The sequence below is a fragment of the Psammomys obesus genome, unplaced genomic scaffold, assembly GCF_907164565.1.
Source record: "Psammomys obesus unplaced genomic scaffold, mPsaObe1.curated_primary_1811, whole genome shotgun sequence".
Lineage (NCBI taxonomy): Eukaryota > Metazoa > Chordata > Mammalia > Rodentia > Muridae > Psammomys > Psammomys obesus.
This window is the reverse complement of record NW_026596064.1, coordinates 13,194,634-13,222,260: the sequence shown is the minus strand read 5'-3', so window position 1 is coordinate 13,222,260 and position 27,627 is coordinate 13,194,634. Positions and strand designations below refer to the sequence as shown.

The window sequence follows — 27,627 nt, the reverse complement described above, 5'->3', positions numbered from 1 at the left end:
TTCTTTTCCCAGCACCCAAACTGGTTGGCTTACCACCACCTGTAACTCCAGCTATAGTAGATGCAATGTTTTCTTATGGCCTTCAATGGCACCTGCACACACAGGGCACACACTCACATAGATATAAACACATAAATAAAAATAAATAGTTTTTTTCAAGACAGGGTTCTTCTGTGTAACCCTGGCTGTCTGTCTTGGAACTTACTCTGCAGACGGGGCCGGCCTCGAACTCCAGAGATCCGCCTGGCTCTGCCTCCCAAGTTCTGAGATTCAAGATGTGAGTCACCAGCATCCAGCCTGTGTGTATAATAGATAATGTATATAATACGTATGTGTATATTTTTAATGAGAAGCTTATGTTTTCTTAAAAAGCTATTTGTTTTCTTGATTCATTACACAAGCAAAGGGCAGGTAAGAAGGTGTGCTATTCTGGATAGGTTATGACTCAGGAGCAGAACGTCCATTTAGCATGTATAAGGCCTTGCTTGTATCCCTAACACCAGGGTGGAAAGTACAGCAGTCATAGCATTAAGCCCAGCAGTCAGGAGGCAAAGACACAAGTATCTCTGTAAGTTCCAGGCCAGCCTGCTGTACATATTGAGTTCCAGGCCAGCCAGGAGTATATGGTTAGCTCAGTACCCTTCTCCCAAATGCACAATTTTCAATGCCAGACTACTTATCTAAAGTACCACCTGAACTCAGAGTTCCAGGAGTTCAATGCCATATTTTGAAACCTCCTTTGCCTTTGCATAGAGAATACCCCACATGACAAGCTGTATCAAAGAATAACAGAACCATGTTTAGCTAACAGATTCCATCTATGGGTCAACAAAGACCTGATCTCACCTCTCTTGTCCCTGCCTTCCTGGGTTCCTGCAGCCCGAAAACCTGCTCATTGACCTGCGGATCCCAGTGCCTCGGGTGAAGCTCATCGACCTGGAAGACGCTGTCCAGATCTCGGGCCACTTCCACATCCACCACCTGCTGGGCAACCCTGAGTTTGCTGCCCCGGAAGTGATCCAAGGCATCCCTGTCTCCCTGGGCACAGACATCTGGAGCATCGGGGTTCTGACGTATGTCATGCTGAGTGGGGTGTCCCCCTTCTTAGACGAGAGCAAAGAGGAAACCTGTATCAACGTGTGCAGGGTGGACTTCAGTTTCCCCCACGAGTACTTCTGCGGTGTGAGCAACGCTGCCAGGGACTTCATCAACGTCATTTTACAGGAGGACTTCCGGAGGCGGCCCACAGCGGCCACGTGCCTGCAGCATCCGTGGCTGCAGCCTCACAATGGCAGCTACTCCAAGATCCCCTTGGACACCTCCCGCCTGGCCTGCTTCATAGAGCGCCGCAAGCACCAAAATGACGTGCGGCCCGTTCCCAACGTCAAGAGCTACATCGTCAACAGGGTGAACCAAGGGACCTAGCCGTCTCCCACCCCAGGTTTCACATAGAAGGGCAGTGTGAACCAAAGCGAGACTGAACGTGTCTGTAAATAACTCTCTTCATCATTTCACTCCATGTGGTTCTCTGGACTGAGGGATGGTCCTCTTAAAACTTGTCTGTGGTCACTGGGGGGGTGTGAGCAGGGTCAAAGCCACCTTAATCCCAGGAGCACTCCAGAAGGTCATGCTGAAGAAGTTAAGAGGCAGAAGTTGCAGGAAGCATGAAAAGAAAAGGCAAGGCTGATGAGATGGTAGTTGGCATAAAAATGTTAATTGTACATTCCAAAATGGGCGGTTAAGTGGGCAAACCGTTCACCCACTGTGAGGAGGGTGGTAGGTCTCTGACTCCCTTGAAAAGTTAAGCAAAAAGTTCTATTTAACAGAGATTTCAACTATTCTGCTTTAGATGGCTTAGATATAGTTTCTTAACAGGATACATATACACATACAGTATACTAGATCCCATTCAGGTTTCAGAGTTTTATAATATAGAGTTCTATATGAAATCAATCATAAGTAACTTTGAGTGCTCCCGTTATGACAGTAATTTATTTACCGAAGCATTGCATTATTTTGACTAAGCACAACTAGATGACGAGTTTTTTAGAGCATTTTATAAATCTTGTATAGAAATCTTTTATCAGAACCTGTGTATGAAGAGAAAGCAATGTGACCCCTTTTGCGATCTGTGAATGAGATATTTTTTTTCTCCATCATGGGTTACTCGACTAAGATAGGTTCTGTATATCAAAAGCTTCCACCCTGAACTCACTGGCAGCTCAGAGTTCCTCCCGTGAGAAAGCCTGCCAGGAAATAAATCCAAATCTAATAAGAGTCGGGGGTTTGTTTTTATGTCCCTCTGGGCCTGGCATAGGTAAATGAATATCACAAACTTCATCCGAAAGGGCCCATAGAAACTTTTCCCACAGTTCCTGTGAACAATGTAGCAGCTCTTTCTGATTTCATAGCTGTAGAATACCGTTTTCAGAAAATCAGCTTGCTTATACCTAACCCCCTCATAAAGCTTTGGGGTGCTTACCAAAAGGAGGCAGCCATATTAGCCTTTTAAAGGCTAGTTCTAAGTCCTTTCTGAAGCCATGGAGCAAAGCCTGACCCATCACTCTAATACAGCACGGGTTTTTAACTGTGATAGCAATACCTATCACCACACAGCCACCGATGTCTCTGGACTAAAGGGACTAATTATATGCTGAGGTCAATGCTGCTTTCTCCATACAAGATTATTATGCCCGGTGCACTCTGGAGGAAAAACAAATTAACCAGGGCATTTCATGGTTTTTTGGTTTGTGTTTTTTTTTTTTTTTTTCCGTTTGTTTGTCCTGTTTTTTTTTTTTTTTTTTTTTTTAGAGTGGGTAGCGGGGTTTTTGTTATTTTGTGTTTGTACATGATACACCCTTTTGTTTTCTAGAGTGTGTTTTAAAAATTGCTTGGATGCAAATAATATTCTTAAAAAAATAGAACTGAGGTGTTTATGTAAATCAAGTTCCATGTCATCCTGTCTCTCCTGCTAGTCGGACTGAGAACACTGAACTCATGTAGCACAAAGTGCAATCAGAGAATCTGGGAAGGGAAAATGGAACTGCAAAAGTACTTAAACTATTTAAAGAAGAAATGATGGGAACAGCCTGAACTTTAATGCATAAAAACACTTATTCCCATGGTGGAAATATAGAATTTAAGTACTCGTCATCACCCCCTCATTGGTTTCAAAGTCAGATTACCCATCATCCATCCTCCATCTGGTCTCATCCAAGATTAGAGAGAAGTAAATTCGTAGAAAGTAAAAGCAATAAGACTAGATAACGCCTAGTATTTTGGGAATGAACCAAATATGTGGAAACTGACTCTGACTGTACAGCTTCCTTGTTTCTGGGAGTCCTTGGGTCGTCAGGCCTCACTCCCTCAGAGCTTCCTTACCGCCACATTTTTCCTTTAAACCGTGATGCACACACAGATACACAACCACTGATATGATCGTTAGAACGTACTTACTAAAGCTCTTCTAGCAAACAAGTCTCTATTATGAAATGCAGTATTAAGGCCTGGGCCAGAGGGCTTGTTGTAGGATAAAATGCAGGCTCTGAGGACTCCAGAGATCCAGAACGTGATGTGGCCAGCTCAGTTCTGCCCACTTGTCCACTATGGCTGCCTTGAAAGAAGGGCTTCCTGCTGAGTCGCTTACAATTGTTTTGACCCATCTGAGTTTCTGCTAGGGAGGAACAGCCTATGACTATGATGTGCAGAGGCTACAGAAGGGCCATCTTGGGAGATGACGGAACGCTACACAGAGCCAAAGTTTTCACAGCCACGTTTGTGTCAGAGTTGGGATGGTCCAGACATGGAGCTGCACGGAATTGCCCCAAGGACACAGGGAAGACAGGAAAGAACAGACAGAAGAGACGTCCTAAGAGAAAGGGAGCATACTTTGTGTAGTTTGTGATGACTGAAATGAAAAGTTGGGGTTGGGGGGGAGTCCTATCTGCAAAGTGCCTGGTCCCTCCAACAGGGGAGACTACGGTCTTGGCTCAAGAATTCTCCCTAGCAAGCTGGGAATTGGGAGGAATCCCATTGACAGGGATAGAAAATATCGTTTGTGCTCAACTATGGCTGCTCTCCTACACCTGCTTAGGCAGGGAGGTTTAGTCCTAGGAGAGGAGAGAGGAGAGGGGAGAAAATCTCCCACTCCTAATACCATCCCAATTGTTCTTACTGAGAGCGAACAGCCAGCTGACCTCAGGAGAACAACAGTCCTGGTGAAAGTCGTAGATTTCCTGTTTGGCTTGTATCCATCATTTTGAGCTCTTTTGTTTTATGTTTAAAAAAAAAAAAAAGTAGGGTACAGAAAGATGGAAAAGATCAGGACCACTCCAGGATCCCTGAGGAGAAATCTAGTAATTTTTGCACCTTTTACATTCGTTTTGAATTAAACAGATTTCTATCCACTAAAAACTGAATGTGGTTAAAAACTGTTAAGAAAACAAAACAAAACATCATGCTGTTGGATGTGTCCTTCAGGTCTCTACCAGCCATAAGCAACCTAAGTGGGGGTGAAGGGGACAGAGGGCAAGCTTGCTTCACAGCTTTGTGCTTCACAAAGCCTTTATAAACAGTAGTGCCTTTGAGAGGGGAGGTGGAGAGTGAAGAAGTTAGTTAACTGAATTTAGATTTGCTGATACTGCAGTATTTTTTTTCCCCTTAGGTTTAAGATGTCTTTTTAATGAAAACATCTGAATGTAGGAGGGGACCAGGAATTTCTGAGTATCTATCTCAGCTAATTCTAAATTCATTCTTTCTTCCAGAAAGTCTTTCTTGTTTTCTGGCCCAATGTCCCCATGGATAAAATGGAATTTGGGGAGGAGAGAGAACGTTAATCTCTTAAGAATGTAGGGGAAGAATGTCCTTGTTGACACATCTATAAGATATTTTGATTTTCTTAAAGTGCTACACACTGCCAGTACTAGGAATTTTATTGATGGTAACTTTGAACATTCCACTTTCCCACGGTCTTATCTTTGGATACCATTCACAAGCTCATGAGGTTAACCCCTGTAAATTGCTTTTCCTTGGAAACTATGGATACTCCCCGTCTACATGGAATTTGTTCTTACCTTATAGTTTTCACCCTTTAAGAGCTTGTCTACAGAAAAGGGTTAGGAGAGCGGATGAGGCCTTCAATGTCCATAAACCGTTTTCTCCAGTATTTCTTCTGGTGGACATAAGAGTCTGATGCCTTCCAAGACAGCCAGCCATTCCCTTCTCCCCCCACCCCCCAAGCTTTATGCTCTGGAGGGGGTGGGGGACATACAAAAAAGAACTCAAATAGCTACTTTCCTCACTGGGAGGGCAGATGTGAGAATCAAAACACTCCCTTGTCACAACTCATTTCTTTGGAGTCTCACAAGAAAAGGCTGGAAAAGGCAAGTAATATGCACAGGAGGAAGAAATAATTGGATTTTGGAGAAAAAAAAGCTTTGGCCCTCGAGAGCTGTCCCCAAAACTTCATGCCTGTGAGCCATTTACTCCTTCCTTTTTTTTTCTGTCCTATCTGGAAGAACATGGAAATTTAGATTTGCGAGAATATGAGGGAGAAAATACAATATAAAAATAATCATGTGAGTTTTGAGGAATGTAGACCATATTCTTTTCTTGCCTGGATAACATTCCAATGGAGTCTGGCTAAGGCCAACATATATAAGCTTTCAACAACTTTATTTGCAAAAAATGCTTCATAATTTTTCATTGCTATTTGAAATCTAAAGACCTGTAGGGAAGGAATTATTAGACCCAGATAAGGCTAAAAGAAAAGCTCACATAGATTCCACTGACAGAAAAGACAATACTATGATAATAATTGTTTTCTGAAAACCTTAAGGCTCTCATTGTCTCATTCATTTTAAAGAGCTCAAAAGGGCTGACATTTGTCCATCGTCTTAGATGTTTTTAATAGGAAATGTTGTTCATGAAAAATCTACATGGAAATTGAATGCAGAAATATCATATGGTCATACTTTTTATGAAAGACATTTTTCTCTTATTTTTAATATAAGTTGAAGCTATAGGAGAAGAATATGGTCATTTTACTACAGTGCTTTAATATTAAATGACACTAAGTAAAAACCTAAAATTAACACTTCCAGGCTATTGTCTTTTTCTATTAGCCTGTTTGCTAAGAAATTCCAAACTGTGGCCAGATTTAGTTTTTATCCAAATGACCAACCTAACAGTTCAGTCAGGTAACCTACTTTTAGCGAAGGGGGAAGAGCGAGAAAACATGCAAATAGCAAGTCTTGGAATTCCTAAGAGTTAATTTAACCAAGCAAATCTGCCAGCGCAGGCATAGGAATTGCATTAATTCCCCACTTCCATCAAGAACTAAGTCTGCATTCCAGAGTCCATGGAGACTGTTACTGTGACCTCAATGACTGTGGCTACGAATCTGAAGTTAACAATGCTTTTGTCTTCTCTTGCTGATGTAAGCCATATCTATCACCTGTGTGTTGGATTTTTTTTTTTTTTTAAACCCTGGTGCTTTTACTTCTGTTTCTGCTGAACTTCAGACTACTCTGTGGGGAAGTAAATAAAGCTAGAAGAGGGACAAAGAGAAAGACTGTGAAAAACTACACATACCCTTGAGAAAAATGCTATTTATGCAGAGAACAGCAGCAATGGAGGGCAAACTGTTGGAAAATATGGATATATGTACATCTGTACATGTATATAGTGTAAAATATGTATGTATATGTTATTGCTCATATGCAGAAATCTATCCATTTGCAGGCAGGCCAGGTGGGTCAGGTTTTCTACTGGAAAACCATTTAGGACCATTCAAAACCTTTAGGAACACTACATGCAGAATTCTAGTCACATGGGAATTTATTTGCTGTCTTTTGAAGTCCACCTGGCCAAATGAACAAAGTATGAAACATATTGGTACCATAATTTATTTGATTCTGTTTACTCAAAAGTCTATATTTGAATACTTTTGTATGTGTGTGTTTTGGCTTTTGTTGTTTGTTTTTGTTGTTTGTTTGTTGTTTTGAGACAGGTCCTGGCTGTCCTAGAACTCATCCTGTAGAGCAGGCTGGCCTTGAACTCACAGAGATCTGCCTGTCTCTGCCTCCTGAGTGCTGGGATTAAAGGCATGTGACATCATGCCCGGCCTATATTTGAATTTTAATATCTGATTTGCAAACTGTGCCAACACTTCTTGGTTTTGCGTGATCCCTTCCCCCTAAGCTTTTTGAGAATTTGTGGTGGGCTTCTCTGGCCATTCAGATAAAAGGGCCTTATCCATGACTGGACAGGTTTCCCCATAGGGACCATTACACATATACATATAAGTACATACTTCCATCAGGCTTGTAACAGTTGATTTAAAAAACCACTCCACAGTATTGGTAAATAGCTCTATATTTTCAAGGTGCAGAAGAATTCCACAGCCTTAATTATTTCAGTGTCTTGCTGGTCTGCCTTAAGTGTATTTTCCGGGGGTTTTGGGTTTTGGCTGTTTTATTATTTTAACTTCTCCTGCAGTTGTTCATTTTGTACGCACACGATGTTGTTTTGTAAAGGTAGGTTGTAAATATTTTATTTGTAAGTCAGAATCACTCATGTGTAATGTTGTAAAGTGCCGACCTGGTGTCTTGATATTACTGCTGCAGTAAACGTTATAAGTTGTGGATGAAACTTCAAAAATGTACATTTCACATGTTATGCATTCCTATAAATATAATATACTGACGATACTATTTTTAGTCGCCTTTCCCCTTTAAAAATGTTATAACATTCGTGTGTGTGTGTGTGTGTGTGTAAGTAAGTAAGTGGTTAGCCTACAGGAGCTGGTTCTCTCCTTCCACCAGAGTCCAGGAGATTGAACTCAAGTCACTAGGCCTGAGTCCCTTCACCAACTAAGCCATTTCATTGGTACTTGTCTTTTTTTTTTTTTCTAACTAAAACTTCTGTCCTTTTACCCCTCCCCACTGGGGTAATTTTTTTCTCTCTCTTCCTCCCAAATATTTGAAAGCCCAGCAAGCTTTAAAAAAAAAAATTTTTTTTCACATTGGTGGACCAGCAAGATGCCTCATCGGATAATGGTGCTTGCTGTCAAGCCTGAGGATCTGAGTCACAGGACTGCATAGTGAATGGAGAGAATTGATTCCCGGTGGATCTCACAGGTTTATGCATACGTCTAGGAGTCCAGTTGTCTGGGAGATCCTATACAGGAACGATCAGGCTTTCAATGGCTCCAGGAGCCTCACTGGTCGGAGTGAGGCTGATGGACGGTGTCCTGTCAATTAGCAGCACACAGAGACGAAGTTGTTCTGATTTGGCAATAAGAACAAAATATCGTAAGGCTTTCCTGCATTTACTGGTCAAAACTCTGAGTTTTACTGGATGTGGTGATGCATACTTTGAGTTTAAGCACTCGGGAGGCAGAGGTAGATGGATCTCTGTGCATTTGAAGGCAGTCTGGTCTACATAGTGACGTCTAGGCCAGGCCGGGCTACATAGGGAAACCCTGTTTCAAACACAAAACAAAGGGTTTTTCACACTGGGAGTTCAACACAATCTCTTTAGAGAAAACAAAGAATACAGAAATTAAATCTTATAGTCTGTTTGATTAGTAGCATTTGAGGTTGTTTTCTTTAAGATTCAGCCTTAAGGGATTATTTATTATTATTATCATTATTAACACAGGCTCACTAGTTACTTGCAAGTATTTCTGCTTCAGGTTCCTAAGCAGCCAGGACCACAAGAGTGTGCCACCGTAACCGACTAAGGGATTTGTAAAGCAAATATGCTCGGGTTTTTCAAACTGCCCACTGTTATCCTTCCAGATAACCGGACACTTGTCAGTTTATCCTCCCCGAACTCCCCTCCCGTCCTTCCTTATCCCCGTGCACCACAGACGGTCCAAAGGAAGTAAGCACACGTCTCTCTGCCAGCACCAGAGCGCACAGTGACCTGCTTTACATTTCTGTGAGCAAATTACTGTGAACCTCTCCCAGGTCAGCTGCTGGGACGTTAATGCAAGAAGGGAGCCTGTTTCAGAGAACTAGTTTACGTGGAGAATGCTAAGAGAGTAGGGGGAGTGGTGGTTAACAGTGGATGTACCAGATAAGGAAGCGCTAAGCCATAAACAAACCAAACCACACAAAAACAAAACAAAAAGTACGCGGCCTCCTGACTCCCCTAGGAGTTTTCGGGCTTCATTCTAGCCTGCAGGCTTAAAATCCCAGGGCTCCAGCCAGGAAGCGGCGAGCCCAAGCCCAGACCCCGCGGCCCGGGCCGGAAAGGGCGGCGGAAGAGGCGGGGCTTCGGGCTGACGTCACGGACCCCCACGGGTCTCGGCTTCCAGAACGAACCGAGCGCGCGAGAATGGCGGTGTCTAGCGATGCCCTGGGCCTTCTGGTCGCCGAGCTGTACGACGTGCAGGCTTTCAAGTTCGGGAGCTTCGTGCTGAAGAGCGGCCTCTCCTCCCCAGTCTACATCGACCTGCGGGGCATCGTGTCGCGCCCGCGTCTTCTCAGTCAGGTACCAGCCCCGAGGGACACGATGGCAATTCCGGGCGGTGGCGGGAAAGGAGAACCGGAGATGGCGTGGGTGGCCGGAGTCGGGGGCGAGGGAGCGCCACAGACCAGGCAGGCCAGCCCACCCTGCTGGTGGTCTGGAGAGACGTGTGGAGGAGCACGGAGCCGTCGGGCTGTCTGGGACCCTGTTTCTCGCGCGACCCCGTGTCGACACGTGCTCTGCGGGAGTCAGGAAACCCTGTGGGGCGGAGAGGTCCTTGGGTGAGTTCTGTGTACTTGCCCCCCCCCCCCCAGAATGTGAGAATTAAGGGAGGGAAGGAAAAGGCGGGAGGGTGGAGAAATTAGCAACGGGTCAGAGGACTCAATTTTGCTGCACGTCCAGTAGCAAGAAATTGAAGCCACATGGTGAACACCGGGAAGGCAGGTTTATTTTTCGTTTTTATTTTTGGTTGGTAAGGGTAAACTACACGCTGGGGTTTCGGACCCGGTGCTTCTCTTGCATGAGAATCACCTCAAAGGCGGCTTTCTAGCGTGACAACCCGCCAGCTGAACTTCATATGGCACTTTGAATAGAAGGGTGAAATTGCTGGAAGTATTGCTACCAACTCCGTGAGCATATTGAGCTCTGTGAAATTTTCATTACGTTTGTGTGTGTGCGCGTGCGTGCGTGCGTGCATGTGCTTTGGTACCAGTGCAAACCTGGCAGGAGTGTGTTCTCTCCGTCCATCATGAGGGCTGAAGGTGAGATTGAACTCAGCTGGTCGAGCTAGGCAGACAACAGCTTTACCAGGTGAGCCAATTTGCCTGCCAGAATTGTTAATAAAACACTAGGTCTGGAGGCAGGGGTTAAAAGGTCATCACAGTCGGCCTCGTAGGCAGCCTGGGCTACGAGAGAAACTGTCTCAAGAGCAAACAAACTGAGTAGTTATAAATCAGAGTGGCTACCCTTTGACTAGGATAACTGTAGAATATTTCCATCATCGCAAAGGTCTGTCAAGACATGTAGTCAGGCATTGATGGCGCACACCTGTAATTCGGGCATTTAGCTGAAGCAGAATTGTGAATTTGAGGTCTGCCTGGGTGACACAGGTTAAACAGGAAGACCCTGTTTCTTAAAAAAAAAAAACAAAAAAACACCGTCCTCCAGAAAATTACCCTTAAGTTCCTGTCACACACTTATGGACGGTGTGTTTTTTTGGGTACCTGTTTTGCCTAATTATTGAAAAGAGACTGATAGATTGAGATGGCTTGAACTGTTTCAGAATTTTACTATGATCAGGAATCTTGAACTAGCGTCTCAGCAGTGTAGAGAAACTGTATTACCAAAAACTTTCTGGTGAAAACTACATTTTAAAGAGGTTTATGTGAATAGGGGCTCTTGGTATATACATTCCCCAGAAAAGCAATAGATTATATGCTTACTTGTAACTTCTTAGCTCTAAGTAATAATTGACTGGTTGTTTGTGCATATAATCAGCTGGAGGGAAACGGTAGTATTTATCTCTCTAAAAAACAAATTCCTCTTCTTATACTGTATATTTAGGTGTATGCCCACACCAAAATAATGCAAAAGAATCTCTAGCAGGCTTAAGATCATGAAATTAATGTGACTTAAATTTCAGTTAATATACATCTTGGTTTAGATACATGTAAAGAATGACAGATTAGTAAAAGCCTTGCAGGAAAAAAAAAAAATGTATTGCAGTATAATAATTCTGTGAATACAGTAGAGTGGTAATTTGAAAAAACATTTTCATGTTTTTGTAGTCTGTTTAGCATTTGTGTGCGTGTGTACACGTACCTGTGTGTTACTGAGCATTGAGTCCTGGGCTGTTAAGTATACCAGGCAAAGTAAAGGGCTCTGTCACTGAACTACTCCCTTATCTGCCCGCTTCCCACATTCATTACAGACAATGAATTCTGGAAGTGCTTATGATTTTAGTATTAGAAATTACACATTTTGCAACTTAGAATTAGTCACAGGCTTTTAAAAATACAGAAATAAGATGTAAAAGTAACTTTTATTCGTCGAAAGTAATTGTCTCGGCTTACTGCTTCTATCTGCTAACCTACGCCTAGTCCTGGAAGCTTCTAGCCTCTGTACAATGTTATCTAGGCCTAGAATGTTTTCAGGCTGAGACTTACTGATGAATAAGCTCACCCTTTCTAGTTCTTTCTGAACTCTGGCTGACTGGATCAACTCAGCTGCTCTGGCTCAAAACTCTTCTCCAAGCTGACTGATTTGAATTGGCTTCTTTCCTATTCTCACTGAATTGCCCTGCTTTTCCTCTAACTCTAGCAATCTGTTCTACTCTCTGGCTCCTTCTCATTCTCTGGCTTGTTCTGTCTTCACCTGTGTCTTAGCGTGTTCTCTCTTCAACCTGTTTCTGTAAAGCTCCCTCTGATCTCCACTGCCTCTCAACTCACTCAATCGAACTAACTAGAATTTAGAGATCTGCTTGCTTCTCTCTCCTGGGATTAAAGAGTGTGTATTCCAGCTGGATGACACAGACCTAGAAGATCTTTGGATGTGATCCCTTGTCAGAGCAGCCATGTTCTAAATTAAAATTACACTACAGTAAGAAGCTAGGCATGGGTAGTACATGCCTAAAATCCCAACACTTGGAGGGCTGAGGCAGAAAAATCAACATGCGTTTGAGGACAGTTTGACACTTCAAAACCTCAAAAACAAAACAACTATCAACCTTCCCCCACAAGGGTAAGTGATAGATGAACAAGAATAAAATATTTTAAAGAGCTAACCTGGTTTATGAAGCAGCTCTGAGCCTTTAAGTTTTTGTTTTAAAATAAGGTAGTGTTGGGTGAGAGCACGCATTCTAACATTAAAATATGGTTGATTTGGCCTGGTGTAGTGGCACACTTTGAATCCCAGTGCTCGGGAGGCAGAAGCAGGCAGATCTCTGAGTTGGGGGCCAGCCTGGTCTACAGAGTGAGTTCCAGACAGGGTTTCCCTGTGCAACCCTGTCTTGGACCTTCCCCTCCCCACCCCATCCCCCCAAAAAAGAATGATCTTTATGGAAAAGTAAAATATTTCACATAGTAGGCTCTATACTTAGGAAAGTCTTCATTGAAGACTTCTTTCAGAAAATAGAACCAGCCATGGGTCTGGAGATTCAAGGCATGGTGGAAGTCTGGAAAGCATCCTTGGTCTTCAGTGTGGCTCATTCTGCATAGCACAGTTCATGTTGCCCTCAGAGCAGGTCCTGAATCTAGGGAACAGGTTCATGGTGTTTGTGTTTGTGTTTGTGTACCGGGTTTCAAGGTTGTTACGAATTGTTATGAATGCTTCTATCTTAGGGTTTAATTAAAAGAATTTCCCTGGAGGGGGTGTTTCCATCTCTGTTGTTACGCTGTTGTGTGACTCATAGCATTCTAAGTAGTAATAACGGGAAGTTTATGTGTTCCTTTTCTTACAGGTCGCAGACATCTTATTCCAAACTGCCAAAACTGCCAGCATCAGTTTCGACAGCGTGTGTGGAGTTCCTTACACAGCGTTGCCACTAGCCACAGTTATCTGTTCAACCAATCACATTCCCATGCTCATTAGGAGGAAGGAAACAAAGGATTATGGTAAAAGAAAAATAGCATAAGCCTCAGGGTAATATGTAACCTGTTAGAATTTTGTTTTTTTCAGCACTGATGTTTACTAGAGCTGTTGAATGCTCTTCAGAGGCCTGGTCAGCTGTTGAGTTGTTGAGTCTTGCGGCAGAAGACCCCCCTCCTGTACAGTCTGGGTCTGAAATGCTTTGTGTTGACTGGGAAGTAGAAACAAAGTGCTTGGTGAACCCCGACCTCTGTGTTGGCCCTTCTTCCATCAGGAGAATGTTCTAGGAGCACATAATTCTAGGTATATTTACATTTGGATGCAGGCAGTCATGAAGAATGAGATCACTCTTACGAACCTACATAGACACCGAGAATTAACAGGATTTTTTGTTTATGTTGACATGGTAGTGCTCTGTTAGTTTTTAAAAGAGATCTTTTAAGATTATGCCGTATCTGGGATTTGCTTCTAGAAATCAGAGTACGGTGAGATAGCTCAGCAGGTAGAGGAGCCTGTAGCTGAGGCTGATGACCTGTTCGGTCGCTGGGTCCTCCGTGGTGGAAGGAGAGAACCTACTACTACAGGTCGTCCTTTGACCTTTACACATATGCCCACACACATACATGACATTGTGAGGGAAAGGAAGGAAGGAGGATCTGCATATTGGCTATGAGGTACTGAGTGGTGAGTTTCTTACCTGTTCACAGGGAGCATAGTTCTGTTTCCTTATGCCTTCGGTGCCTGCGATTTAGTTAAGCTATGGGAAAGGTGAAAGTTGATGCCTACAGTAAGCCCCCCCCCCCAAAAAAAAAAAGCAACAACAACCCTAAACTGTCTATTTATTTTGTTTCAAAATATGATAGGTAGTAGAAAATATAAAATTGAGTCTTAGTATGAAGTTTAGAGCCTGAGTTACATACATTTTGTAGTGGGGCTTAATGGTAGAGAAGTCATTGTATAATTCATTGTGGTTATGGTGTCCAAGAAGTTGTGAAATGTTTCCCATCTGAGTTTAGTTTATGTACATGAGTGTTGCCTGCATTTATTGTATGTGTACCACATCCATGTAGTGCCAGCAGAGGCTAGAATAGGACAGATCACCTGGAACTAGTTATAGTTGTGAGCTCCATGTGGATGCTGGGAACTGAACCTGGTTCTCTGTAAGAGCAGCCAGTGCTCTTAACCACTGAGCCATCTCCCTAACCCCTATTTTGTTAGAGGCAGGGTCTCGCTGTAGATCCCTGGCTGGCTTGTGTGGCCTAAGCTAATTGTTAAGGTTCTAGCAGCCCTCCTCTTTCAGCCTTCTAAGTATTAAGATAACAGGAATGTGTCACACCTGGCTTTAAATTGCTTTAAAAAATATTTGTTCAGTTGGTCAGTATTGATGGGAAAGAAATGATTTTATTGATACTTTCTTACTCTTTTTTTAATATAAAGGCTAACATTTAATTAGAGCTGGCTTACAGTTCCAGAGGTTTAGTCCATTATCATCATGGCAGGAAGCATGGTGGCATGGAGGCAGACATGGTGCTGGAGAAGGAGCGGAGAGTTCTCCAGCTTTATCTGAAGGTAGCCAGAAGGACATTCTGTCCTACTGTAGCCTGGCCTCCACAGTGATAAACTTCCTCTAATAAGATCACACCTACTCCAGCAAGGACACATTTTCTAGTAGTGCTACTCCCCATGGCTAAGCATTCAAACATACAAGTTTGTGGGGGCCAAACCTATTCAGACCACCACCTTCCACTCCCTGGCCCACACAGGTTTGTAGCTATAACATAATACAAAGTGCATTCAGTCCAACTCAACAGTCCCCATAGTCTGCCACAGTCTCAACAGTGTTTAAAAGTTCAAAGTCTCTTCTGAGATTCATGTAACCTCTTAACTGTAATCCCCTAGAAAATCAAAAAGCAGAACACATACTTCCAATATAGCATGGCACAGGATATACATTGTCATTCTAAAGTGTAGGGAAGTGAGCACAGTGAGGAAATACTGGACCAAAGCAAGAACAAAAAGCAGCTGGGCAAATTCCAAACTCTGCATCTCCTGTGTCTGAGGTCAAAATGCTCTTCAGATCTCCAGTTACTTTCAGCTTTGTTGACTATAACACACACTTCTTTCTCTTGGGCTGGTTCCACGCCCTGTTAGCAGCTTTCCGTAATGTTTCTGGCATCTCTAACCTCTGTGGTCTCCAAGGCAATACAGGCTTCGACTTCACAGCTTCACACAATGGGGTTCCATGCAAGGACACTGCTGACGCATTTCATGGCCTCAGTGGCTTTCCTTAGTCACAAAAAGAAATTCCATCCTTGATTCTAAAGCCAGGACCACCTAGCCAAAACTGCCAACGTAGTTCTGCCCCCTTGTTTAATTACATCTTTACCAGTTTTCTGTTTTTAGTGGTTTCTTTTACTGTCTAAACTTAGCTGTTCTGAAACTTGCTCTGTAACCGGGCTGGCCTTGAACTTAGATCTGTGTGTCTCTTTCTCCTAAGTGCTGGGTTTAAAAGCATTGTACCACCACACCTGGACCCTAAGCTTATCTTTAATTCCTTTTCATTATATCTCTCTATAAGCATAGCCACTGTGCCTCAAGATCTGGATCAAAAGCCTGTCTTCCAGCCTCAAAAGCCAGATCAAAGGCATGTTGTCTTCCTGCCTCAAGGTCCAGATTAGGTGTGCCCTCCATTTCTAGATGGTAGTCCATTTCAGATAGTCAAGTTGACAACCAAGAATAGCCATCACAATCCACCCCTTGTCACCCTGACACAAACCATATCTCATGTCCAACTGAAAACAATAACCAGGTCATAATAACACCTAACATGATGTAACTCCCTTTTACAACCGAAATGCATTGTAAATTTAGAATAGGTAGCAATGTCCCTTGGGAGAACATCCTTTCTCAAGATGGAAGCTTAGCTGGGTAGGAGCTTGCCCCCAGGTCATTACTCCCCTAATTCCATTTAATATCTTTAATTTGTTCATCTCCCTGAACACAGGATGTAGCTCGATTTCACTTGGTATCCCTTTACTCCTTGGACCATATATTTTGTATTTTTCCTTTCTCAGTTTTCTACATTAGAACAAAATTCTTCATAAGTGTGAACCACAGGACAGAGTCTATGTTTGGCTGTGAGATTTCCTTTGTCAGTACAATTAATACAAATCTCTTTAGCCTCAGGCAGACTCTTTAGACAAGGGCAAAAAGCATCCATATTCATCAGAATATCATAAGAACAATATCTAGGCAACATAATAAAATTCTCCTCTGAAACCTCTTGAGCCAGGCCCCCACTGGTTCAAATCACCCTTATCACCACTGTTTTCCATGCTTCTACTAGTATGGCCATTAAGTCCCACTTAAAATATTTCACTGTTTTCCACTCTCCCAAAATGCATATTCCTGCAAATAGGCATGGTCAGACCTATCCCTGGTACCAACTTCTGTCTTAAGTTGGGATTTATTGCTGTGAGGAGACACCATGACTAAGGCAACTCTTATAAAGTCAAACATTTAATGAAGGCTGACTGACAGTTTCAGAGGTTTAATCCATTATCATTATGCATGCAGACATAGTGCTAGAGAAAGAGCTGAGAGTTCAAAATTTTGATCTGCAGGCAGCAGAATGGTGTTCCCCAATACTAGCATATTCTGTCTTTTATTACTGTGTAAGTGATCTTGCTTTAAGAAAGTCCACATTTGTTCAGAAAAAGTGTTTCTACTTGCACTGAAATAATATGTTGTACCATAACTTTCTATGTAATTAGCAATTTGGAGCTGCAGAGGACACTGAATTGTGTCACATGGAAATCAAGAGAAAGCAACTTCAAAGTCAATGATCATAAATAAGATTTCAGTAATCTGAACTCCATAAGTACATAGCAAGTGTAGACACAGGAGACACCTTGAGTTAGCTGAAACATTAGTGGTTTTCAACAGCAGCTTTTCTTTTCTAGGTACCAAGCGTCTTGTAGAAGGAGAGATTAATCCGGGACAAACCTGTCTGATCATTGAGGATGTCGTCACCAGTGGGGCCAGTGTTTTGGAAACTGTTGATGTTCTTCAGAAGGAGGGCCTGAAGGTGACCGATGCCATAGTGCTGTTAGACCGCGAGCAGGGAGGCAAGGACAAACTGCAGGCTCATGGGATCCGTCTCCACTCGGTGTGCACATTGTCCAAAATGCTGCAGATTCTTGAGCAGCAGAAAAAAATTGATGCCGAGATGGTCAGGAGAGTGAAGAGCTTTATTCAGGAGAATGTTTTTCCAGCAGCTAATCAAAATGGTTTTTCCCCTCCTGAGAAAAGAGCATGCAAAGAACTCAGCTTTGGTGCGCGAGCAGAGCTGCCCAGGATCCACCCACTTGCCTCAAAACTTCTCAGGCTTATGCAGAAGAAGGAGAGCAACCTGTGTCTGTCTGCTGATGTGTCCGAGGCCAGAGAGCTGCTACAGCTAGCAGATGCCTTGGGACCCAGCATCTGCATGCTTAAAACTCATGTCGATATTCTGAATGATTTTACTCTGGATGTGATGGAGGAGTTGACAGCTCTGGCAAAACGCCATGAGTTCTTAATATTTGAAGACAGGAAGTTCGCTGATATAGGAAACACAGTAAAAAAGCAGTATGAAAGTAAGTGCATTGGAAAGAAGAGGTATTGGCTCATTTAAGTGAAAGTCAGCAGTACAACAAGCCATCAGGCATCTGAGTGAAGCCTTTGTCATTGTTCCTTTCCATCTCGCAGCTTTGTCCTCTGTTTTGCTCTTTGTTGACTTGTATGTCAGGTAGGGATTCCACATTTCTTACCTCTGGGTGTAAACTCCCTTCGTTAGCTGGCCTGAGGAATACACCTGCTCCTGGGAGTACAAAGTTGAGCTCTGACATCTTGGACTGAGATTTCTGTCAATTCCCTTAAAGAAAATGGGTGAGCTGCTATCAGAAGGGTGCACGAATTCTAGGCAGGCAAAACAAAATGTGTTGGCCCTAACTGAAAATTGCCAGTATAGGAAAAGTTAGAAAAAAAATATAAAGTGATACTTTTAGCAGAAAAATGCATTGATAAGCTTTTTTCCCCCCTTAAGTTTTTAGTATCAAGCAGGCAAAGCAGCTTATGGGTGGTCTGGGAAATGCTTAGTCTTAGATCTCTTTCCTCATGCAGATTTCTGCTCTTAGAAACAAGTGGCTGCAGTTTGTATTGTGTAGGTCTGATGCTTTTTCTTTTGTCTTAGAACAGCCACATGATTTCCTGTTTTTTAGTGTATGCCTATACCTAATCCTTTTTCTTTCAAGTAGAATTGTCTGCTGCGTTATGTATTAATGATATCCTACCAGGACTACATTGTTTAGCTTAGTTGAGCTTCCTGGCTGAAGAGTTCTATAACCTTTCTTTAGCCTTATGTGTTGGTTTTTAAAAAAATCTGCATTTTCACTGTCAGTTAAAATTGTGTACAGTTGCCTGTTAAGATTGGGACATCCAAGAAACTTGTAGAGGTTAAAGTTGCTCATAGATCTCCATAGGGTGAAAAATCTGACCTTTTCAAGAGGCTTTCAGAATGTCACGACACTTGAGCTCTGCTACAGTCCAGCCTCCTAGGAGTCCTCTCTAATGGCGTATGCTTTATTGGTGATCTCAGTCTGCAAACAAACACAAACAAACAAAAAAACAAAAAACAGCTCATTAGTGTTCCTGATAAGCTAAGCACAGGAGTCTTATGAGAATTTCTCCTCATGGTGACCTCTCACCTAGCGACTAAATGGAAACATGGGTCTGGTGATAAAGTTCTTAAAGTGCTTACTAAAAGATCATTTCATACTGCAATTGGTTGGGCGAAAGGGTATAGATTTATGTTTGAATCTTTTCTTATTTCTTCCTCAGGTGGCATCTTTAAAATAGCTTCCTGGGCAGACCTAGTAAATGCCCATGTGGTGCCAGGCTCAGGAGTTGTGAAAGGCTTGCAGGAAGTGGGCAAGCCTTTACATCGAGCATGCCTGCTCATTGGAGAAATGAGCTCTGCTGGCTCCTTGGCCACTGGAAACTACACCAAAGCAGCAGTGAGTGCTGGGGTGCGACAAGATCTGTTTGTAGGGCAATAAAGTACCTTCATCTGAGGTCTGTGGGACCTGTGGCCTCACTTCATGCCCCCCCCCACTTTAGCTATTCTAACACTTTATTAACACCAGTTGAATTGAAGTCTTTGATCTTGTAGCAGGTGAAGGGTTTGAATTCAGACATATTCCTATGCTTGACTGAGATAAAACCCAAGGTAAAGGTTGAATTTTAAGTTGTTCTTTACCTTTTCCTATGGTACATTTTATAGTCGTCTAGAAAGTGGATAAATGATACAGATATTTTAAAGAACATAACGTGCTTTTTGTATGGTGTTTCTCCTGCATGTGAGTCTGTGTACCACCTATTTTCTTGGTGCCCACAGAAGCCAGTAGAGGGCAGTGGATTTGTTGGAACTGAAGTTACAGATGGTTGAGAGCCACCACTGTGTGTGCTGGGAATTGAACTTGGGTCTTCTAGAAGAGCAAGCAGTGATCTTAACCACTGCGCCATCTATCCAGTCTTCTATGGCAAATTTACCCTGAATGTGGACCATAAATACTGCTTCCCAGGTCTCAGAAGCAAAAGGTCTGGCTCAAGGACAAGCTGTCCCTTCCTGGTGGAAGTAGCTTGCAAGACTGACCTGCGCCTGTGAGGACATAGTGTGGGAATGAGAGGGCTAGTGGAGAGCTGGTGCAAAAAGAGGGAAAGTGTGGAAGAGTGCTGAACAGCTATTGATGTAGCTGTTTTATCTATGATTAGATAAACCTTAAATTCTTCTTGGAAGTAGGCATGGTACAAGTAAGAATTATGCAGCATCTTGTTACCTGATGCTTGTACAGTCAGCATTCTGATCTTTGCAAGCACGGTTCCTTGGAGGAAGGGTCATCTCAGGATCTTAGTGAAGGCAAATATGTTTTCTTCGTCACAGGTGACGGCTAAGCTGGCCTGTTTGAGATGGCAAGTTGCTACTGTAATAGCATTATACTGTGGCTGATTTTTCTGTGTTACTATGTCCTTGTAACCCTGCCTATTGTATCCCATTTAGGTTGGGATGGCTGAGGAGCACTGTGAATTTGTCATTGGCTTTATTTCTGGCTCCCGAATAAGCATGAAGCCAGAATTTCTTCACTTGACCCCTGGAGTTCAATTAGAAAAAGGAGGTGAGCATGCTCACTAGCTATGTTCCACACGTGCTTCCTTATCCATGTCGGTTAGAGTGACACACTGTATGCTGTCTTAGTCTGGAGCGACAGTCCTCAACCTGTGGGTCGCGGCTTCTTTGGGAGGTCGCATATCAGGTCCTTGCCTTACAATTCATAACTAGCAAAATTAGTTGCAAATTTGGCAGTGAAGTAATTTTATGGTAGGGGGTTACCACTAAAGCATTAGGAAGATTGAGAAGCACTGATCTAGACTAGTGAATGGGCCCTTTGACCTAGTGATAGCATATACTATATTTATATGACAGCTTGCAGTTTAATTTAGGATAGTAAGAATTTAGAAGACTACTTGAATTTGTCCAGGAAACTTTTGAGATGGGCCTAGCTCACTTGGACCTTGGAGAAGATCTGCTTAACTCAGCCTCCAAATGTTGGGGCTGAAGACATGTCCCTCCATGCTGGCCAGAAACCTGATTATTGTAGGTTAGCATTTCCTAGTTGCTGCACCGAGTACGCCACCCACAGAAAGCATTTTGTGTTTCAGTGGGGAAAACCCTTGGCTAAAACAGAGGATTGACAGCAGCTTTGATGTGCCAGTGTCTGGCTGTGGTTCTTAAACTTGGACCAGTCTCAAATGCAGTTGTAAAGGAGTGAGCCAGGATGTACAGATGGGCGAGGATAAAGGCTGGATGTAGTTCTAAATAGTGTGTGCTCGGCCAACATGGGGCTCTGGGGCTCAGTTTCCGGCACCTCACTCTGGCTGCCAACAAAATTGTAGCTGTCCTGTAGGACAGAGTAAACGGTTCAGGTCAGTTTTGAAGGTGTAGACGTGACTGGTTATTATGTCTTGAATACTTCTAGGAATCTGTTCTGTATCAGAACGTCTTTGAAGAGGGGTCCTCCGGTTCCTTAGCTTTATCCAGATGATTTGAAGAACTGGCTAATATGCAGGATTTATACCAGGGTCTAAAAGTACTGATTTTCAAGCACTGAACTCTTAGGAGTATTTTATATAGTATTTGCCACATTAGAGAAAAGTACTGCCTTTTGGAGTTACTTTAAACAGTCTCAGATTTTACACAGTCTACGTAGTCTTAGAAATCAACATTTTTAAACTCTGCAATTGAAAAGATTTCTGTTTGGCTGTAGAGATGGCTCAGAGCTTAAGAGCACTGGCTGTTCTTCCAAAGGACCTGAGTTCAATTCCCAGCAACCACATGGTGGCTCACACCCCTCGATAATGAGATCTCGTGCCCTTTTCTGCTGTGTAGGCACACCTGCAGAAAGAATACTGTGCAAATAATAAATCTTAAAAAAAAAAAAAAAATTCCCATTCTTAGCCCATCCATTCTGTTTATCATGTGTTTGCTTTAGACAGGCTCTCTCTATTTTGTCCTGGAACTCTCCGTACACCAGGCTAGCCTTGAACTCAGAGATTCTCCTGCGTCTTCCCCGGGAGTGTGCACCACTACTCCTGGCCTTTTTTTTTCTTGTATAGCATAGGCTGGCCTCCAACTCCTGAGTGCATATGCCATCATTTCCTGCTGGCTAAAGTGGGGCTTTGCACATTCTAAGCAGGTTCTCTAACACTGAGCTCCAGCCCCATCACTAAATAAACTGTTTCTTTTTATTTTTAATTAAATGCATAGTTTTACTCGAGACAGCAACTGAAGTGTCAATTCAATAGGGAGCCTCATCCTAATACTAAAACGAGTAGTCTATTCTCATCTTACTCTGTAAAATATACAGATTTATAGTATGACCATTAAGTACTGGGGAGGCATGGACAGGGAGTGAATATTATTTGTAGCATAGTGCTTTAGCACAAAGCAAAGCTGAATATGACTGCTATAAATTCTTTTACTAGATGGCACACTAGGGCTTAGGCTTTTAGGAACCCATTTAACCTAATGTTTCTAGAACAACAATTAATAAAATGCATTCATTATCCAGATATGTTGGCACTAGGGAGGCAGGCAGATTTCCGAGTTCAAGGCCAACTTGGTTTATATTGTCCCCCAAAACAAAGGATTAGGGTCTGAGACCTTGTTGGGATTGTAGCAGAAATGGTTATGAATAATGTGTTATGTAGTAAGTGTTCTCTGCACTAATCCTAATACCGCTAGTTGATTCAGCGGGCCTGCCACCTCCTATGCTGCCCACAGGCTTCCTGAGTTTGCATTATGTTAAATAGCCTCTTTCCTCCCCCCACAGGGGATCACCTTGGCCAACAGTACAATAGTCCCCAAGAAGTGATTGGCAAACGAGGTTCTGACATCATCATTGTAGGCCGGGGAATCCTTGCAGCAGCTAACCGCCTGGAAGCAGCTGAGATGTACAGAAAAGCAGCCTGGGAGGCTTATTTGAGTCGGCTCTCTGCTTAAAGAGAAGACACTGAAGATGGGCGTCCCAGCGGGCCCTGTCTTCAAACCAGTAGTGCTCAGGCTCCTGCCCGGGGCCTGTGACAGACTCTGCAGCCATCACTTATGGTCTTTAACATATCGTCACTGAAGAGCCCGCTTTCACTGAGACTGGCATTTGTTTGGCAGCTACCACCTCTCTGATTCCCTGGACTAGACTGCTTGATTCTTTTAGTTGCAGTGAGACTCAGTCACATCTCACGATAGCCACTTACCTCCTTCACTGCCACAAAGCTGATCCATTCTGCTTCTCAGCAGCCAGGGTAGAAAGTCAGTTTCCTCTTGCCTTAGCTGGATAGCAGGCTGCTGTTTTACCTCCTTGTCAGTGCTGAAAAGGAGGAGACTGTTATTGAAGTGTTTGCTGACAGAGAAATTGGGTGGCCCTGGCAGTGTGATCTGACTGGTGTTTGGCACATAGCACTTAGCTGTGCCCATTGCAAGTGGAATTCACAGCCCCCATAAGCTTGAACCATTTCCCCCTGAGTCACATGTTTACCAAGCAGTTGCCCCAATTTCTGCTCTCCATGGGTTATCTGCAGAGCCATAAGTTTGTATTCCTGTCAAAAGGAAAGATCCTTTCATGCTCAGATAGCTGTTTGTAAATAGTCCAGGTTTGAGCAAACTGCTGAGTGTCAGATGGAATGGTCTAAGAGTGAGTCTATATGTTAGCCATGTAGCCTGTGAGCTTCCTTATAACTGAGTCAGTGCAGCACCCAGGCTACACATCTATAATAAGATTAGCCACTGCACCTACTCAGCAAGTAACCTTGCATCCTACAGTCAAGTGAAATCAAAGCTGTTAAAGCAAGTGCTTCAAGGAGGTCTGATCCCAGCATGAGCCCATCAAGGAAAGGCATAAGCAAGGACTCGGTGGATTTCGACTGATGTCTGGGAAAAGGTGTCAGAATCCAAGTAAACTTACCTTTCAGGTTTAGCTTCGTCTTAGTGTCCAACAGCTGAGTGGTTCTAGGAGTCCAAACGGACCCTTTCAGTTGTAAGGTGCAGACCTAAATTGAGCCCCAAAGTTTCAAATTCTCACGTTTCTAAAGCAGTCTTTCAGTTCATTTCCGGAAGACAGGCCTTCAGAGAAACCATCAGAAGGGGAAATAAACATTACCACATTGCGTTGAGCCCTGTACTATTAATTCAGATTGGCGTTTGGGGAAATAGGAAATACAAGGTCCTCTTGAGGTATCCTACCCATTAAAACGACAGTACTTTTGACCATCTTAAAATGTTAAAATGCTGTTAGCTTTTCCAGGTGATTGGGCACGGCAGTGTCACTCTAAAACCCTATTTAACAATTGTAACCTAATCTAGTTGTAATTACATAACAACTACAAAGCCAAGAAAATGGCTTTGTCACTGGGGATATCTCCAATGTTTATTCCATAAAGATGTTCCCCAGTGGCATCGTACTGCTACAGTGTCCTTCAGAGATTTCTCAGAACATATTTATGCCCCACTGAAGGTGGCAGTTGCATGAGAACCTCTTGTGAATATTCAGGCAGTCCATCAATGTGCCAGTTTTTTATCAACATGACACGGATGTATCTGGGAAGAGGGGATCTTAATGGAGAAAGCGTCTCAAAGATTGGGGTGAGGGCATATCCTTGGTTGGTGATGGATGTGGAATGGAAGGGCCCAGGCCACAGTGGGCAGTGCCACTCCTACACTGGTAGCCATGGGTAATATAAAAAGTTAAGCAAGCCAGCAAGCAGCATTCCTCTGTGGCTTCTGCCTCTGCTTTAGCCCCCGTGTAAAGCTTCCTTGCCCTGACTTCCCTTGGTGATAGAATGTGACCTGAGGGTTGTGAGCTGAAATAAACCCTTTCCTTCACAAAGAGTTGGGTATCAAGAATAGACCACTGTAGGTTTTGGTAGCTTTCCCAGCACTGGGGGCTTGTTTTGGCAGTAACTCATTTTGGCCAGTTTATTGTTTTGAGAAGGGATGTTATGTTAGCCAGCCTGGCCTTGAATTCACAATCTTGCATCAGCCTCAAGTGCTAGGGTTACATTTCAGCAGTTTCAGAGTAGCCACCATACTGGGGTGTGCTGGAATTCCTCCCAATTTGCTCCATGAAAGTTACTGTGGTGCAGAGCTAACAATGGAAGCTTTACACACAAGGAAAGAACAAGTGGCTATTCAGGCCCTCCATGGTGACACACACCTCACACTGAATTGTCTGTTGCTGTGGCCCTGACTGGAACTGGATATGTTGACCAAGCTGGCTTGGAACTCGGCCATCTGCCTACCTTGGCCACCTCAGTCCTGGAATTAAAGGCCTATGCTACCATACTAGGCAGAATTCTTTCAAATACTGGTTTTGTTTCTCCAATTCAGGTGTACACCAACGTGCTAATACTACTATAAAGGGCTACTGTAGGGACTAGAGAGATGGTTCTGTGGTTGAGTACTATGCTGAGGATCCAGGTTCAATTCCTAGCACAGTCTAACTGCCGACCCAAGAGGATCCAAGGCTCTCTCTAGCCTCTGAGGACACTGCAGACACGCATAGAGCAAAACATACATACACAAAACCTAAAAATGGAAAAGATTTTAAAGGCTGCTATTGGCAATTTGATTTGAACCAACCTTATTGAATTTCTTCAGACATCTCCTAAAGCAACTGCCAAAGAAGCCAACAGCTGCAGGAAAAAAAATCTCAGAATCCCAGCTGTCAGCGTACCTGGTAGGTGCTTATTTATGTGTGACCTGGAGAATCTCAGTTCAGATCCTCAGCGTCCATGGAAAAGCCAGCAGCACATCACGGGACACAGAGACACAAGCAGACAGACACATGGAACATAAAAGGATCCCTGGAGCTCATTGGCTAGATAACAGGCAAATAAGTGAGCTCTAGGTTCTGAGAGAGACCCTGTCTGGGGGAGGGGGGAGTAGATGGCAATCAGGAAGCAGAGGCAAGTAGATCTCTTGAGTTCAAGCCAGCCTGGTCTACATAGTAAGCTCTGGAACAGACAGAGCTACATAATAAACACTGTCTCAAAAAAGTAAAATGAATGACAGCCCTAAACCCCTGGGACCCACCTGGTAGAAGGTGAAAACCAATTCCTGCAGATTCTCTGACCATGTGCAAGCCATGGCCTACACACACAGTACAAGATGGGGAGCAATTGAGACAGCTGGTGCCAGTGCCTGGCAACCACGTACTTGCACAGTGGGCGCAGCCGCTCCTGCTGCTGCTGCTCCTTGGTCTTCAGCTTCTCTTTGTGCTTGGTGAGCCGGCCGCACAGGGCTCCATAGTCTTGGGTCGCAGGTCCAGGGGCTTGTCCTTCTTGCCCTTGCAGAATTTCTTGAGGTGTTCTTTCTGAGTCTTATTAATGAGAGGACTCCGGCGATGGATTTGGAGAGCTTGAACGCAGTGCCCCGTCTCCTTGGCGACTCGAAGCCGAGACAGCTCCGGATGATCCAGTTGTTTCCGCAGCTCCTTGCCACACAGGCCCTGAACCTTCATCTTGGCCACGAACCTCTGACCTGCACACGTGTGTGCATACGCAAACATACAAAGAGAGTCAGCTTTTCTGTGTCAAAGTAAACAAGCTCAGGTTCCCCCTAAGGCCAGGCCGAGCCTGGGTTACCTAGGTAGCAGCGCACTAGAGGGAGGAGTGGGCTCCAAGGGGAGCCAGGTTCTAATTTTGCATGGTTCACCTTACAGCCTCACTGTCTGAAAGCAAGCATTCTTGACATTTTAACGTACAGTCACATTACTTAAAACCAGTAAAATCTAGGCAGAAAGTGGTTTGGTTCGCATTTCTGTTTTGTAGACACCATGTCATGACCTTAAGAAACATGTTTCCTCAGTCCAAAGCTTTTGGTGTCAAACAGAAATAACTCCTGGCTTCCCTGAACCACATAAAGCCAAGATGTAGGTTTTGGATTGTTTGTTTTGAAATGGGATTTCTCTGTGTAGCCCTGGCTGGCCTTGAGCTCAGTCTTTCTGCCTCCTGAGTGCCGGTACTAATGATGTGCACCTCCGCCACCTGTCTTCATTAGTAGATTCACGTTTGGTAAATCTACTAATGAATCTACACGTGAATCTACATGGTGGGTGCAGCTCACCACTCATCTGTATGTAAACAGATAAAAGCACAGGTGAGGGCAGCCTCACTTTCTTCGTAGCCCTTAGCGTGGTGCTTCTGTACATTTCATTGTGTGTGGGCGTCACTGTGAGGCCACGCCCACCTTGACTGCCAGTGCATCTTTGACCCCAGTGTGAAACAGCAGGTGGTCAAAAACCTGCTGAGTGAGTGCATTCCATCACCGTGCTTTCTGACTAGTCAACTAGTCAGGGCATTTCCAGACTTTCTCGGTGAAAGCTGGAGAAAGCTTTTTTTTTTTTCCAGAATAGTCTTATCTATAGCCTTTCCCAGTCATCAAAACTGGGAATCAACAGTAGTCAAAAACCATATCTTCAAACTCCCTTCTATCACAGTAAAATCAGCATGGTTAAGGAATAAGTTTCAGTATTTTTACCTCAGTCCATAAATTCCAAAAGTACCCATCACTTGTCCAACACCCACTATTTACCACCTCTGAAAAGTGGGGTTCCCCAGACCATGACATCATCCTTCACAGATCCCTATGCTTTTAGGTTCTATTCATTATCAATGTATGCCTTAAGTTATTTAAGTAGTTAGTCAATGGCGTTTCAGAAAGACCACTCCAAAATCAGCTATCGTGCAGTGAGCTGAAAAGGCCTGAAGAGCAAATTCAAGACTTAGTTCCTTCACTTCCCTGCAGCCCTGGAGGCTCCCAGGCCTTCAGCCAGCTCTTCCCACAGATCTCCCTATGCCAGGAGAGGCATGTGACAGCCAAGGGCCCATTTATTAAGTTGCCTATTCGTAGGGCTTCTTCAACCCGACCATTTGGCTCATTGCGGCCGTTTGGCAGAATCCAGAGCCCCTGGCCCTTTTGAA

The 27,627-nt window shown here is 43.6% G+C and overlaps 2 protein-coding genes and 1 pseudogene across 9 annotated transcripts in view; 2 read left to right on the top strand and 1 right to left on the bottom strand.

Moving 5' to 3' along the window:
* Kalrn (kalirin RhoGEF kinase) overlaps positions 1 to 2,723 on the top strand; it is a 575,471-nt gene extending 572,748 nt beyond the window's left edge. For all 7 annotated transcript variants that reach the window (XM_055624991.1, XM_055624990.1, XM_055625009.1 and 4 more), the window contains one exon: positions 880 to 2,723. In XM_055624991.1, the coding sequence (XP_055480966.1) occupies positions 880 to 1,425 (546 nt within the window). In that variant the 3' untranslated portion in view covers positions 1,426 to 2,723. The remainder of the gene's footprint in view (positions 1 to 879) is intronic.
* A 6,576-nt stretch (positions 2,724 to 9,299) lies between these two features.
* On the top strand, positions 9,300 to 23,820 carry Umps (uridine monophosphate synthetase). 2 transcript variants are annotated; one of them, XM_055625096.1, is made up of 6 exons: positions 9,300 to 9,498; positions 12,932 to 13,085; positions 17,022 to 17,693; positions 18,937 to 19,112; positions 20,156 to 20,270; positions 22,485 to 23,820. In XM_055625096.1, the coding sequence occupies exons 1-6, from the start codon at positions 9,343 to 9,345 to the stop codon at positions 22,652 to 22,654; spliced, it is 1,443 nt and encodes a 480-aa protein (XP_055481071.1). In that variant the 5' UTR covers positions 9,300 to 9,342; the 3' UTR covers positions 22,655 to 23,820. The 2 variants fall into 2 exon arrangements, with proteins under 2 accessions (XP_055481071.1, XP_055481072.1); XM_055625097.1 differs by lacking the exon at positions 9,300 to 9,498 and adding an exon at positions 12,164 to 12,213.
* LOC129689830 (60S ribosomal protein L35-like) lies at positions 23,002 to 26,165 on the bottom strand (annotated as a pseudogene).
* Positions 26,166 to 27,627: the final 1,462 nt, after the last annotated feature.